This window comes from Sphaeramia orbicularis, chromosome 19, assembly GCF_902148855.1.
Source record: "Sphaeramia orbicularis chromosome 19, fSphaOr1.1, whole genome shotgun sequence".
Lineage (NCBI taxonomy): Eukaryota > Metazoa > Chordata > Actinopteri > Kurtiformes > Apogonidae > Sphaeramia > Sphaeramia orbicularis.
In genome coordinates this window covers 36,823,337-36,839,382 of record NC_043975.1, presented here as the reverse complement: position 1 = coordinate 36,839,382, position 16,046 = coordinate 36,823,337, and the positions used below count along the sequence as shown (strand labels likewise).

The window sequence follows — 16,046 nt, the reverse complement described above, 5'->3', positions numbered from 1 at the left end:
TCAGTGAATTAAATATAGGAAAATACATGATTTACAGTGGAAAAAAAATAAAATTACAATAAATGGTGATAAATCACTTATGAAAAGTTAAATATAGAGAAAAATTAATCTGGGAACTGACACTAAAATAGCACTGGGTCTTGATGGGTTAAAGTCTTTCAAAGTCACCCAAGACTGTTACACTGAATATACTGACTTGCTCAGGTTTTTCATGATGGTGAGATCAGGGGTATTCAAATCCGATCCTCGAGGGCCAGTATCCTGCATGTTTCAGGTATTTCCCTCTTCCATCACACCTGGAAGCCATTAGATCATTATCAGGCCTCTGCAGAGCTTGATGATGAGCTGATCATTAATTGAACCAGGTGTGAAAGGAAGAGGGAAATCTCTAAAACATGCAGGATACCGGCCCTCGGGGACTGGATTTGAATACTGCTGCTGTAGGTAATACACATTTCACTTTTTTACCAAAACTGTCTTTGCAAAAATAACAAAACAGCAATAGAGTTATTTATAAGACAAGTTTAATATAAAGAAAAAGTGAAATACATGACACAGAAAACAGGACAGATCAGAGACACTGTTTTTAAAAAGACAGACATTATAAACGACCTCTGGAAATGAACAGATTACAGCGACGGACCTGCACATCAGCAACAAAACAATCTGTCATACACCACTCTCATTCATCTGTCTTTATCTTCAGTTCACTCTTCACCCATGGCCGACTTAATGATATCTGCTCTTCTCTTTTTCGCTGCCTCCTCAAACTTGGTGATGCCATCATTGCAGGATTTGTTCTATGAGGAGGAAGAAGAGGAATCCATTGTTCTCCCTTTATAACAGTTTCCTTCTGTGAGACAAGCTGTTCAATTCCATGATTTTCAGATATGTTGACACCAATATAAAAGAAGCATGATATTGAGTGATCTAGCTAAAAAATGATCATTTGAAGTAAAATTCATAATCCATAATCTGAATCCCAATTTTCTTATCTCTTTTAAAATACAGGAAAGTTAGACTCAAATGTGCATTGCTCTACTTTGCTCTGGTTTAGACTGTGTGCACTGTTGTTATTATCTGACTAGAAACAACAACAGCATTTTTGTGGACTAAAATTATTATATTTGAAAAAATCTGGGTCAAGTAAACAAACACATTCTCATTTTTGCGTGTGTACATCTGCAGTGTTTCCATTAATTACATGGATTTAGGCCCAATTTCCCCCATCTGAGTTTTATAATGAATCAAACAAGTGAAAAAGTAGACGGAGATTACTAATACCCCCACACGATTGCACAACCCTTTGCCCCTCCTGCTCACTGATACCCTGCCTACCCTGGGATTAATTTTGAGACTGAACTTTCAATCTTTAAAAAAAAAAAAAAAAAAATTCAAAAATGTGTAGGAAAAAAATGCTAAAATTGAGAGAAAGGGACATGTAAAGAACAAAGGAATTGGGTGAATAGTGTCTGAGAAATAGGATGGACAAAAATTTTGGACGACTGGAAGGACAGATGGAATTTTTACTATCATATTAACGTTTACTCTCTTGTATAACACTTACGCATTTGTCTAAATCAGATTCATTGCAGTTCAGAAGCCAGATCTGCAGCTAAGAGACCAAGGCTGATTCTTTGACATTATTCCTTTAGCTGCAGGAAAACAGCCTATCACACTCTGCAAGTTAACATGGACTAAGCTTGAATACCTCAGTGAAGACAGATGCCAAAATATCTCTATAAACAGACTGAAATAAAGGCACTTGACTAGTAACCTGTGCAAGTGACAGTAATACTACAAATACATTAAGATTAATGTTGTTGTTAATGTAAAGCTCTCTGTAAAATACCATAATCATACTGACAAACAGGCCATTTAAAGTGAAGAAGATGCGAAGCTGTCATTTATATTTGTAATAACACGATTAATAGGATCCCTCTGATAATTAAGATTCATTAGTTATTCTTTAACTCTTTAAGTGCCAGACAGTTAAGGGGCTAATAAGCCTTAAAAGTGCCACAGAATTTGGCCGTTTTTCAGTATTTCGCGTCGTTTTTATAATATTTGAAGAATCCTGCAGGAAACCGCTCGGTAACATCCGACCGATTGCTGTTTAGATCCAAAACGCACCGGACGCAGCCGATTCATTATTGATCGTAATTTGCATAATTTATAATAATAATAATGATAATAATAATAATAATCTTTATTTATATAGCACTTTTCATACATTAAAAACTGTAGAACAAAGTGCTTTACATATCAGTTTAAAAATCAGTACCGCCCCCCACCCACACCCACCCACTCACCCGCACACACACACATATACATGCAAACCCACATATACATGCAAACCCACAAGCTCACACATACTTAAGAAGACTGACTGAGCACGGGTAGACCAGAACAAAAATGAACAAGTAAAAGTAAAACATCAATTTAGGAGGCGCTGCCTCAGGGAGCCATCCGCACCAGGAGGCAGCCGCCGACCCCGGCGACCAGGCACCAGCAACACAGCCCCGCATGCCAACTAGTGGGAGAGGGCCAACTGGGACCCCCACCCACCAGAATGGAGCGGACCCCAGTGAGAGAAGGCGCCACAGCCCCCGGAGTCCACAGCCGCCCCCCGGCATGGAGGGCTCCCTCTGATGAAACACCGGAGAATAAGAAACATTAAAAAGATATAAAAATATTATTCGGTCGCGTGACCTCAAATTCCCGTCTGCTTGGTCTCAAAAGGGGGACACAGAAAGAACGTCATCGAAATGTGAGAAAGAAATGGGGGTGGATGGTTTGTTTGTACACAAATGTGGCATGTTCTCCAAAGCCGATCTGATCGGCCCGTGGCACTTTACAGGTTGTTTTCGTAAAGCCGATTTAATCGGCCCATGGCACTGAAAGTGTTAATTCAATTAACTGTTTGAAAGGCAACACTTGATTTGGATAATGTGTCTGCATAGTCTACACAGTATATTTTTAACATTTCAACCACTCACACCCTAAATAAAAATTAAAACATGTTTCTAATTCAGAACAATTTTGACCAATAAAACATTTTAGACTATGGCCATGCTCACAAGAAACATCACTGTAGGTCTGGGGTCACCAACCCTGGTCCTCGAGAACTACTATCCTGCAGGTTTTAGATGTTTCCCTCTTCCAGCACATCTGATGAGTTATCAGGCTTCTGCAGAGCTTGATGATAGGCTTATCATTTGAATCAGGTGTGTTGGGATACATCTAAAATATGCAGAATAGTAGCTCTCGAGGACCAGAGTTGGTGACCCCTGCTATAGGTGGACCATCAAAATCATGTGTTAATATTCACATTATCTATTATGAACAATCCTAAATATGACTCGACTCTTAAGAACTTACAATGATGAACTTGTGCCTCTCTTTCTGTAGCTTGAAAAATTCTTCCACATTCAGGTCTTCTACTTTCTTCTTCAAGGCGATAAAGTGGCAGGATGGTGAATGAGATTTGTGCTCCTTTCTGGCAATAAAATACACAACAATGGATACGATAAAGGGAGCTGTTTATGAAAGCTTTACTTCAAAATATTAAAGAAACACTGAAAATAATATTAGCATCTCTTCTGTAGACAGCTCTCACTAAGTAAGGGTATTGAACTTCCAACATTTCTTCTAGACAGGCGAGGTAGCATAGCAATAACTTAACATAACATGCCAGCACTTGAAAACCCTCGGCCTTCTTCAATCCACGCCAAAGTTTTTGTACATATGGATGGACAGACAACAAACTGATGACAATCCCCTGCGGCGAGGGCCAAGGGTAATAAATGTATTAAGTTTTTCGGGTGTTGTGTTTGCTAAGTTTGCCATCTGTTGATAAATGGTCAAACAATTAAAACTGATGTTTAGTGCAGCTATTGACAATACAAACTGTAAAAAAAAATATTCCAAATGGAGATGAATCATGGTTTTACTGTTGCTTTACTGCTGAAAAATGTGATAGTGATAATATTTTAAGACAGTGGTGTTATTGTGACCAGCTCTCCGAATTTGTTTTAAACTGAAAATGTTATAATACTGTAACACAGATTTAGTCTAAACGAGCTTCGCACATTTTTTCAGTGAGTAATATGCTAAAGTTTGAGTGTAGCTTTCAGTGAAGGGTGTTTTTAATCTTTTTCTTTAAAGTCCCATAACTTTACGAAATGGCAGTTCTAGTTTAGGTGTCTCTTTAATCCAATATACATATAGTGCTCTTTTTTTATGAGAGCACAATGCCCAATAATATACTTAGCTCTTTGTTATTTTTAATAACACACTGTTGTTTTTATTAGTTGTTGATACTTATTTTCCATTTTTCCCCTGTTGGTTCATATTATTTTGTAGCTGCACTAAAATATTTCCCAAGATAATTCAGCTAATTATGAATACAGGATTACGTTACATGGATGATGACATCAAGCTGCAATAGTCTCCTATCTTCAATTTCCATTTATGACCCATGAGGACAGTAATATGGTTGTCTTACTCTGGGTCATCCTCTGGCTCCCAACCCTCCAGCTCTTTGAGGCAAAAGAAACACATGGCAATGTCTGGACTGTTATCTGAAGGGGTGTGAATGAATCCAGCTTTTGCCATCTGAGGGGAAAAAACAAAACATACAAGTGGAATAAAAATCTGTGCCAAGTAGGCACTGTCCACAAATCAACTTACAATCTCTACATTTATTGAATGTTGAATACTTTGTTGAACAATCAGTATCTGCTTTCCTCTGTGTATGTTTTGAGCTGTGAATGAATCAGTCAAACATAAACTAGAAAAGACATAACTTCAGTTGCTTACAAATATAAGAATGAAGGAATTAAAATCACAATCAAGACACTGGTCAATAATGGCTGAAATAACACATTCCATTTAGCCGTGTGAGTGTTCCAAATTGAGCAGCTTGTACTTAGCAACATTGAGTTACAGAGCTTTTACTGTAAATTCGTATGTACAGTATAATCAGTCCGTATTACGTTATGTTAGTATGGTAAATATGATCATAATGTAGACTGTAAAGCAAAGAGACGATTCTGAACGGAGACTACAGCTAACCAAACTATTTAAGCTAACGCTAAGTAGTTATCTTAATTTAATTAATGCATTTTAAACCGTGACATTGGTTTTCATCAACGATTTGAATATGTAGGGACACTTATTAGCGAAACCCTCGGTAAGTTGCATTCGCAGTTTATTTCAACAAGATTTCCTTGTGTACCTTAACTGGTTGTTGTTGTGTTAGCTGGTGGCTAACGCATTTAACCCACCGTTAACCACTCAATACATGACTTACGTTTTGCGGAGTGCACGCGCAGTCTTCGTCGAAAGGCCAGCCTTCGAAAGTTTTCAGTCTATTCTTATAAAAATACATTTTAATATTTTCTTCGTTGATCGGGTCCATTGTGTTTCGTTTTCGAAAAAAATGTTCAAAAGCTTCCGTCTGAAGTGTCTCCCTGGGTTCAGATACCAAAAGGCGTTTTCAAATTTTCGTGAACATTCACTTCGACTGTTTTGATTGGACGAAGACAGACGCGTGTTCTTCTTCGTGAATCACATACAATATATTTGAAGTACAGGTGCGCCTCCCAGCGGTTTTAGCTAAGACCACCACTGAATATTACAAATCCAATGTATTTAAAGTCTAGCAATCAAAAAATATGTAGGAAAAAATGTATTTTTCTTTGTCTTATATCGCCATGTAATAAGTCCCGCCCACAGATAGAGTGTATGGAGGACTTTTGATTAAACCAACCATCCTCTGCCCAACGTCATTTTTATATCCATGGGAAATGTAGTTCTTGACGGCCATTGGTCCAAATACAAGGCGCGGAACTTCATGAAGTCATGTCAACAACCAGTCCAGGCTAGCTGGTTTAGTTTTTTTAGTTTAACGGTTTACTTTTACTTCTTTAACCTTGTTAACAGTGCGTTTCTCGTAACACATGCAGTCCGGTCTGTATTTTGTTCGGTGTTGTGGCCATGGCAGGGCGGTGTGGTGTTGAGACCTGGGCACAGCTGGGCTGTTCGGCTGCACACAGCACCCCGAGCCTCAGCTCTGGATGTGGGACACATGTGTTCATCTGCCCCGGAGGGGACGACGTCTATGTCTTCAACACACAGGACAGAAAACTCACGGTAAATTAACCATTCACTGCATGAATGTCTTATTTCTTTATTATTCAAAATTTCTCATTTTTCTCTTTCTCTGTCATTTTTCAGTCGTTTGTGGTTTTTCTACCTGTCTTTCTCTTCACTTGTTTGTGTTTGATGCTGTTCACTGTGAAAGTTACCGTCGGTGGGATAAATAAAGTCTTTTCTTTGCTTTGCTTTGCTTTTGTCACCCATAAAAAAAATCTGCCTTCAGGTGTTTTACCTTTGATTGGTCCATGTTTGCAGGGTGTCCTCCAGTTTCCAGCTCCAGTTTGGGACCTGGTTGAGAGTCAGGATCAGCAGCATCTTTATGCAGCCTGTAGAGATGGAGTTTACTGTGTCAGTTTACCAACCCTGCTTCCCAGGTATGAAGACACTAACAACAGCTGTTTTCTCTCACTGGATTAATCTCACACATATCCTTTGTTGTAGGATTATGTGAAGTGTCTGTTCATGTCACCAAAAGATCCAATGTGTAAGATTTATGGGGTAAACATGAGGAGAACTTAATATTGAATATTATGTTATTTCATAACCCCTTAAAGACCTAGTAGTATTTTTGTGGGGACTTTCAAATTAATTGTACTCTATTATTCGCCTTTCCTAAGTGATTTTTCACCATTTATTCTAATATTATCTTCTGCATTCCGCATTTATCAGTGAAATCAGGTATTTGATTTACTGATCATGTAGATGTTCATAAAAACTCAGCATTTTACCTTATTTACTTGTATTGATAGGATTAGTGGTTCAAAGTTCAGCATTTTGGATCAGTAGATTCTCTTGGTCATCAGCGACTGTTTAGGCCTTAGAGGGTTAATGTATATTGCCTCAAAATGAGAATCATTGGATTTCATTACCTTTTAATTGGCTGTTTATATTGGAGACAGACCGGTTAATCAGTCAGCTTATTAATAATTAGTGCCAGCGACACATTTTATAAACTATCAGTGCTGGCAGAACTTGATTCCAATTGTGACTAGAAACTAATATTGGGTTTCTCTCCTGCAATTACTCATTTTGAAAGAAAATAGGAGCTGAAAATACTGAAATCAGTCCAACCTTGATGGTGTCAGCCGATCAATCAGTTATCAGCTTTTTTCCTGCTCCAAACTATCAAAAATCTACTATTTTCTGACCTGGGGTTTATATCAGAGGGTCCAATATGTTTGTCTAGTAGCTCAGAGTAGTCTTAATCTTCTCTTTTTTGCTGTTGTTATATTTGGTGACATCCATCATTCATGTTAATTACAGTCATCCACTCTACTGTGGACCAGAGCTAATATCCATTTCACTAAAAAGCTCAGAATGGAATAAATGAACACTGGCCACCCTAGGCAAGGGGATGTGAGTGGGAATTCAGTTTGTGCACTCTCAATGCTTGAGTCATTAATATCATTGAATCACTAAACACAAAAACATGTTTTTTGAACTGTAAACATAATTGTGATGAAATTTTGTGGTTGAATGCAGCTCAACTTGCTGCTTCCCATTTGAAAATAATTTTGAGCCATCCCATCTATTTCATAATGTAGCATTGTGCTTTCAGTATTGTTTTAGTATGACTCTATGTTATGAAATTTGTTAAAGTTAAAGCCTCTATCATTCAGTTGCTGTTGCTGTCAGGTCAGACTGAAGCCTTCTGTTTGGAAACACTGGAATCACATTGAGGCAGTGATGGTGCCTTGTAAAACCACTGTCTCAGTCAATTCATTACTCTATCAGTCTGAATCTGAAATAACATTAAAACACCATAGTAACAACGCAGGCTCTAAAATAGCTCTTTTTTCCTGTGAAACTTGTTAAGTTCAAGAGCACTATAAGGCTTCAGTTTCTTGAGGGAAAAGACTGTATGACAAAGAAATATCAATGAAAATATTTTAAATATAGTGTAGATAAATGGATATTGATTTGTGTGAGTCTTTAAACCAGTACAAAACTCACGGTAATCCTTTCAGATCCGCATGTTGTTCTGCATAAGTGTCTAGTAATTCTTTGTTATATGGATGAACCTGAACTGCTCTGTCTCACATCCACATCTGCACATTCAGACACTGATCACTGTCTTCTCAGCCCATTTCTGAGTATGGTGGTGTCTTTAGAATCATACATTGGGTGGAGTTGAACTTAGAAGTGGAATAAAGTGACATTCCAATGTTTCCTTCACCTCCACAGGGACCAGAGCTGCCTAGATGACGTATCCTCCAGTCCAGCTGAGGTGCAAGTCTCCGGCGAGAGTCTTGCTTTTAGGGAGGAAGGGGTCTTATCTATGCTTGTTACTGACTCAGTGCTCATGACCCTTTCTCACAGAGACAACACTTGGCTGTTGACTGTCTACAAAATGACAAAGCAGTCCAGTAGTTTTGAGATGCTCAGATCATGTAGTGTACCACTTGTCTCAGCTGGTAGCGCAAAGGAAAATAGGTCCCTAGAACGGAGACCTGCACTTATTTGTGTCCGCTCTGGTGATACACCTTCAACCTCTTCCCTCTCCTCAGGTTTTTTGTCAGATAGGCATGTTCACCTGGAGCCTTTACTTTTCAAACTTTTATTTGGGGTAGATGCTGCTCTCGCCAAATCACCAGTTATTCTTTGTGGGCTGCCAGATGGACGCTTGTGTTTCCTGCCTCTGCATCTCCCAGGAACACAGCTTAGAGTCCTTCACAGCCTTGAGCAGCCGGTCGTATTTGTTGGAGCATCTGTTGCCGTGGAAACAGGTTCGGGACGTGCACTGTGTTTGGTGGCTGTGGGTGAACATGGGAGAGTGGTGGTGATAAAGACCTGTAAGGCCGCCTCAGAGGGAGGGAGCAGCCACGCTGGTTTCACTGAGGGGTGTGTCCCAGGTCCAGTGGTGTGGGCCTGTGTGGGTCAACAGTGTCTTTACTTCAGCACCGGTTCAGACCTATTGACACTGAATCTGTCAGAGGAATCAGATGGGACAGAGAGTCGAGGATGGGATAAGGAGGCATCCAGTAAGGCAGCCGCTGGACTTCAGAGCCCCACCAGTCTAAATGTGTGTAGACTCATCGCCTTGACTGGACCTACACACAACGCCACAGGTACACAGTCAGACCAGTCTGAAAATAAACCTGTGCAGTTTATCATTTTATAAATGCAAAATGTGTTGTTAGAATACTCCCCATATAGCAGACATTGCCTTCAGTCATTACTTTTACTAGTGTAGACCCAGGACACTAAGGTAGGATTAAATATGCCTGTAACCTACAGTTATCTTTATTGTCAATTAAATTAGGAACATAGTTCATCAGTTTTTCTCTTAGCCCAAGATGACATCCTCAAATGTCTGGTTTGGCTCACAATGCAAAGATCTTCAGTTTGTTGTCAAAGAGGAGAAAAGAAACCAGAGAATTTTGAAGTCAAGGCTGGGTTCAGACTCTTATCTGTTTTTTTTGCAGCTGTTAACTCTTAGTACCTGTTGTGACCAAAAGTGTGTTTTGTGAGGACACACTGAGCTTTGGCACCAAAATCTACAAAAGCATTTGTGTCTGTCAAGCTTAGACTTTATGGTTTAGATGTAATGGAGACCAAATGACAGACCTTTGTACTAAGAAGGTATGAACACATAAAAATTACTCAAACCAATTCATCACTTGTTTAAATAATAGGTGGTTAACTTCATCTAACATATAATCCATCAACTGCTGCTGGTCAAGTCTAAAGATGGTAAAGTATAAAGTGTATATTTGTTTTTTAATTTAATAAGAATCAAAATATTAATGAAGTTTCATGTTAACTGGTGTTTACGCAAAAAAAAACCCGATATCACAGAAATGAAAATGAACACAATACAAAGATTATCATGACAATTGTTTAGTGGTTCATCCATAGATAAAATGCAGACATGCTATATTGTAGTGATTTAGTTTTAGTTAAACCTCTTTCCTACTTGTTCTTACTCATAAATATGTGTTCTTTGTTGTGCTCTTTCTTATGGTTGTTCGGTACCAGGTGACGTTGAGCTGTTGGGGCTGTCTGTCAGAGGGCAGCTCCAGAGGATTACTTTACCTGTGGGAAAAGAGGACTCAGGACTGTCAAAGTCAACCCCCATGCAGGTGTCCCGCAGTGTCAGGGACCTGGTGTCTGCTATTGGAGATGTTTGTGAAAGGTATTCCTGACATGATCTCGACTTGAATGTAATTGTGAAACAGCAGACATTTGTGTACTTACCATGGCTTTTCTGTTGATCTGGATTTTCTTTACTCTTCTTTAGAGCATCAGTTTTGAAAAGTGCCATCAAATTCAAAAACCAACTTCTCCAACACCTTAATCAGGTGCTTAACATCAGCTGCCTGCTAATGGGTTGGACAAACAGTGAAGAGAAGCCAATCAGGTGTCACGCCATGACTAGCTGGAGCAGACTGCTTCAGAAAGACTCCTTAAACCTGATGTGTGTCCTGGATAATTCAAGTCCTTACTTTCTAGAGCAAGGCTGGACACTGAGCACCACTGTGTTTCCTCTGTCCCACTCTCACACTCCACAAGGGGAGAGGTCATCCACAAATTTTTTATTCCCGTTCTACAACCTCCATCCAGGAGGACAGTTGGAAGTGTCTCTACCATTATCAGCAGCAGATGACACCTCCTTCCCCATAACAGTGAGCTGTGCACTCATTTTCTCACTCACAAGTCTTTTAGGAGAGAAAGAGCTGGCAAGCCTTCACAACGTACAGAATACTAGTGTCACTTTACCATTAAACACACTCACTGTGGACTGGTTGCATGCGCTGCAGGTGAATTCCACTACTACACATAAAAATCCAACACCTCAAACCAACATAAGCACCACAGCAGATAACATCCAAGCATTTCTAAGCTCACGTGGGAACAGGTGTCTTAAAAAAGAGGAAGGAACACAGACCGAGAAATATTCAGCGAGTGTTCAGGTGTCTTCAGATCTGCTGAGGGATACGCTGGTGATGAAAAGCTTAGATTTAGAGCCTCAGGCTCCTGTAGATGTCTGTGTTTCTCTGCTGGACTGGCTGCTGTCTGACGGTCCTGGAGGTGTGAAGAGGAGACACCAAGGGGACCAGAGTGTCCTAAATGCACCAGTTGTCCATGCTCAAGGACCAAGTCGATGCACAGTTAAACTGACTGCAAAGGAGGTAAAGCATCTCCTAATATAAAACCACAGTTTACTGGTATATTTTAGGAATCACCCAGAATGTCAGGGATGGTGCTAGTTATTAAGAATCAAGAACCATTGCATATGTGCAGGAAAAGTAAAAATCTTTGGATCAAAAATTTGAATAAACATACTTTGTTGAAATACCTCGAAGGATATGCTCAGGCCAAGATATTGGATAAAGTAATTTATGAAGTTTTCAAACACTGCAAAAAAAATATGACCTGGAAAAAAAAAAAAATTTTTAGGTACTTACAATTATGACAATATCTTTCTTCAAACATTCTAAAAATGTTTATTCAGAGGCCAATGGGATAATTCAACTAGTCTCACAAGCTTTCTTTAAGCAGTGTAAGTCTACTATTTCTAAGCTCTATCAAGGCCTGTTGAAAGGCAAAGGAATCTCAACAGATTATATTCAAAAAAGAAGGGAGAAAGAATTGAATACTGTTATATTATGTGAACAATGGGACAATATGTGTGAATCTGCTACTTCAACCTCCTCTTCAGCCTACTGGTGAGAATTTAGTAGGAAAAATTTATTATGGTTCTTTAAAACGCCAAAACAACAGTTTCATAGAATCTTTAATGCTTCTACATGCTGGAGGGGTTGTGGTGACAGGCAAATGACACCCACATTTTTTGGTCCTGTATGAAAATTACAACTCTTTGGAAAGATGTTGGAATAAAAATTTAGCAGATTTTGGGTTTTGAATTACAGCAACCCACTTTGTCACTGTTGTTAGGATATCTTCCTGATGATTTGACACTAAGTGCTAAATACCTTCTAAAAATCTGTGGTGCTGCAGCAAAAAAAAAAACAACAAATACTCAAAAATGGCTTCAACTTGATCCACCGGTGCTGGAGGACTGGTTGAAAATTGTTGATGAAATTCACAAGATGGAGAGATTAACATTTATGCTGAGGCTGCAAGATGAACTTTACATGATGAGATGGGGCAAATGGATTAGTTTCTTTAAATACAATTAATGTGTGGTTTGTCTCATAGTCCTGTGAAATACGATATAAACTGCTGCTCTAAAAATAAAATGACTGTGGTAATTTGATTGCTATTTAATAACTGCAACCTAAATTATCATTACTATTAGATTGTGACTATTATCTATTGCCAGTTGTTATGTTCTGTATGACAAAATGATAAATAACTAATAAAAAGTAAGTGTCAAAAAAAAAAGAATATGCTTAGGGCTGCAAGATCTGGTGAAAAAGTCATATGGTCATTATTATGGATGGGGATAAACTGATTGTAGATGTTTAACTATCAACCAAATAATCATTTGGTTGATCTTATATGATCTGTTGACTAATGCAGCTCCAACGAGAACTCAAGATTCAAGGATTAAGACAAAGTGCAGGGAGTTTCCTGCAGCATGTCATATTTGCAGCTGAACATTTGAAAACATAAGTAAAATAACTCCCTCCAGCTTTATAAAGTAGAAGAAAAGTACCACAGACTCACAGTTTCAATCTCCATTAGAAGTCCCAATTCAGCAGCAGATTATGGTGGTAAAAGCAGAATTGTTTGGCATGTCATTGACATAAAAAATAATGATACTAGTAAAAACACTGATTGATAAAGTGACTGAGTGATAAAGAGTGTTCCCTTCTTTTCTCCAGGTGAATTTGGGGATAGAGAAGGAGTCCCTGGTCATTGTGGAGGTTCAGGTTGAAAGCTTGTCTTTGGCGGCTGTGTGTGGACTGCACCATGCTGTCCTGAGCAGGATACAGGTATCAAAACACACACTGCAATCCACTTTTATCACACGTTATTCTTTTACTCTCTCTCATTGTCACAGTTTATGTTGGTTTATGCTAGTGTTTTTATTGGAGACCAATTTTTAAAATGACAAGCCACCACAACCCATTTCATTATATACTTAATAAACTGAGATGACTGAGACTGTACATAATGCCGATGAAGATCTGGATTTGGTCCCTGAGCTCCATTAATGGCATCTCACTGCTCCTAATGTGTACCATGTGCTAATGTTAATGCTAGGTACTGTGTGTGTATTAGGACGGATAAAACTCAGAGACTGCTATTATCCCTGTGGGGATAATAAAGCCAGTTATTCTTAGGACTTATGTATTTAAGTATTTAAGCGACAATGTTTCTGCAATTTCAACATCAGTTTATATGATCCTGTATATGTAAACCCACCACTTCAAAGAGGTATTTGATAAATAGCTACTTTTTACGCTCAGCCCTCTCAGCAGGGTATTGTCATCAGTTCGTCGTCCATCTGTCCATCCGTATGTGCAAAAACTTTGGCGTGGGCTGAGGGCTTAGGGTTTTCAAGCACTGGCATGTTATGTTTTATGTATGTTTTTGAAAACATGCACATATGTTAAACCTGAAACACTAATAAGACCAAAAAGATGCATTTAGGCAAAGTTAATAGACACAGTCCGTTAGACTTGATTTAAGAACATGAGTCTTTGGTACTATCAAACACATAATATAAGTCTGTATTGTCAAGTACAATAATACAAAGTAGAATAGAAAAATGAAAAAACTGCAAAACTGTCCCATGTTGGTGCAGAAAAGACAGGCATGCAATAATCACAAAAAATGCTTAGAATAAAACTACAATGACCAGAGTATACACAGAGAATAAAAATATATACAGAATAAAACACACCATATGTGCATGTTAAAAAACATCCTTTTTCTTGAAATGCAGATATCTCAGCTTTTTGCAATGGAGTGTATAAACATTATTACATCTTTCTGATACATTAACGCTGAATAATAGAAAACTACCTGATCTAATCAAATATGTTGGTTGCGTATTTACTTAAGGGGCATCAAAGCTGCTCATTAACATAGACATACAATGTAGCATTTGTTATGGATGTAATTAAACGTGTGTGCACACAACACAGTGGTTGTCCACTTCTTTGTAACATCTTTGAATGATCCTAGACAGTCGCAACTTATTCAGGTCTTTGTCAAGTTCTTCTCAGTCATTCTATTTGTGTCTCTAGACTCTGGTGCAGAGGGCACCTGAGAAGACTGCTTCTGCCAAGACGGTGCAGACTCTAGGTTTAAGACAGGCTCTGCACCATGCTGAGGTAAGACCAGCTCATTTGTTCATGTAATTTCAAATATGCTATTTACACTACACCCTGAAATCCAATAAGTCAAAGTGTAATTTATCAGCTTTTTTTGTTATTTTGGAGTACATTTTTATTGCATGGTACAGTGCGTGATATTAAGTGACATCTAGTGATGAAGTTGCAGTTTGCAGTCAAATGAATATCGCACTATGCCTAGGTACAGTGATCGCTAATAACATGAAAGTCCCTCATTAGGACTAGTATTGTTTTTATCCAGTTAGGTAGATATTAACTCTGGTCAACACTCAGACACACATAGGTGGTGGTAATGCACTTTAACACTTAATGCCACCCACTATAAAGCAGAAAAAAAGAAGAGAAAGTTATTAAACTCAAGACATTTAGCTGTTTCTCAAAGGAAGTAAAACCTTTTTATGCTGTAATGCCATTACAGAAGACACAAAGATACACCCAGTAATTGGCTTTTCTGTCTTCAGATTCTTTAACTTTCCTTCTTGTTCTTATGTCAGCGCTTGTTACAGCAGATCCAGCAAAGTCGAGTCTGTGGGGCTTTCAGCGCTGGCATGTCCACAGGGCATCTGACCCGATCGCTTCTCAACGTATACCAAGAACTCAGAGAAAGCCCTCTACTCATTCTTTAAAGCCCGTCTCAGCAGAACCAACACATCTACCCTCAGTGTTGTCCACTGTGATGTAATCTGTCTTTGACTTATGTGCAACAGTGATGACACACATTTGTAGAAGGAATTTATTGGTATGACCTAAACTATGTTTCCTCACATGAAAATAAATAATTGTCTGAATTTATTCCTTTCATTGCCATTATTTTCTTGTAACTTACTGTTTTTTATAGGTTTACATCATACACATTTGAAGCCCTTTAGTGTTTGGGCTCATCTAATGATCACCCACTTCACCTCTTTCTGTATGTTTTCTCTTTTTTTCACTTTAAATCCATGTGTTTAGGACAAATACTGACATGGTCAGAAAAATGTTTACCGTTACATTTTGAAAACCACTCCGATTTACATTGTGTGTATACATTTCCCATTTTAATTTAAGCATTTGCTTCATGTTTTAATGACTGAAATCACTCTTAAGCTCCTAAGACCCACTGTTCACATTTGTGGACAAGAGTTTCACAACTTTATACAAAAAAAGAAAAGAACACTGTCCACCACAAAGGACATTCCATAAAAATTTTAAAAACTGCATCTGAAAAAACTGTTGCATCATGATGTTTTCAATAAAGGCAGTTATTTAATAAACAAAAAAAGCTTGTACTTTGCTGACATGTCCTGGGTCTTAGGAGGTTAAAGGTGTTTTTAAAAAAATATTTCACTGAATTACTGTTTATTCTCTGTTTTATTCATTTTATTTTACTTAGTTGTAGTAAAAATAAGACCTTTTTGATAAACCTGGTAGAATTCATTAACTATAACATTAAGAGAATAATTCTGTTGTACTGTATGGTAGCATTTCAATTTTTTTTCTTCTGTCACTACCAGAATTGAAACAGTGTCTGTCCATAATTACAGGTAAAACCTGTGGAACGAGTGTTTAGTTGAATGGTAACTTCAGCTAAAAGGATTTTTTTCCTTTTCATTAGAACTTTTCTAGTCTAAGTAT

General features: G+C 38.2%; 2 protein-coding genes across 2 annotated transcripts; one reads left to right on the top strand and one right to left on the bottom strand.

Annotated features, from left to right (window-relative positions):
* Nucleotides 1-517: 517 nt before the first annotated feature.
* birc5a (baculoviral IAP repeat containing 5a) lies at nucleotides 518-5,491 on the bottom strand. The gene is made up of 4 exons (XM_030121887.1): nucleotides 5,315-5,491; nucleotides 4,508-4,617; nucleotides 3,382-3,499; nucleotides 518-800 (listed from the first exon to the last, which is right to left on the bottom strand). The coding sequence occupies exons 1-4, from the start codon at nucleotides 5,420-5,422 to the stop codon at nucleotides 708-710; spliced, it is 429 nt and encodes a 142-aa protein (XP_029977747.1). The 5' UTR covers nucleotides 5,423-5,491; the 3' UTR covers nucleotides 518-707.
* A 412-nt stretch (nucleotides 5,492-5,903) lies between these two features.
* faap100 (FA core complex associated protein 100) lies at nucleotides 5,904-15,188 on the top strand. The gene is made up of 8 exons (XM_030163173.1): nucleotides 5,904-6,156; nucleotides 6,418-6,536; nucleotides 8,347-9,230; nucleotides 10,141-10,297; nucleotides 10,403-11,294; nucleotides 12,954-13,064; nucleotides 14,325-14,411; nucleotides 14,927-15,188. Exons 1-8 carry the CDS (start codon nucleotides 6,001-6,003, stop codon nucleotides 15,056-15,058), a joined length of 2,538 nt encoding a protein of 845 aa, XP_030019033.1. The 5' UTR covers nucleotides 5,904-6,000; the 3' UTR covers nucleotides 15,059-15,188.
* The last annotated feature ends 858 nt before the right edge of the window (nucleotides 15,189-16,046 follow it).

Bases quoted from the DNA above. Each gene is read 5' to 3' on its own strand.
- birc5a (XM_030121887.1), bottom strand. From the start codon at position 5,422: ATGGACCCGATCAACGAAGAAAATATTAAAATGTATTTTTATAAGAAT. The intron at 3,500-4,507 runs GTAAGACAACCA...TTTTATTGCCAG, and splicing joins GAGCCAGAGGATGACCCAGA to AAAGGAGCACAAATCTCATT. The intron at 801-3,381 runs GTAAGTTCTTAA...TCCTCCTCATAG, and splicing joins AGAGGCACAAGTTCATCATT to AACAAATCCTGCAATGATGG.
- faap100 (XM_030163173.1), top strand. From the start codon at position 6,001: ATGGCAGGGCGGTGTGGTGTTGAGACCTGGGCACAGCTGGGCTGTTCG. The intron at 6,537-8,346 runs GTATGAAGACAC...TCACCTCCACAG, and splicing joins TTACCAACCCTGCTTCCCAG to GGACCAGAGCTGCCTAGATG. The intron at 10,298-10,402 runs GTATTCCTGACA...ACTCTTCTTTAG, and splicing joins ATTGGAGATGTTTGTGAAAG to AGCATCAGTTTTGAAAAGTG.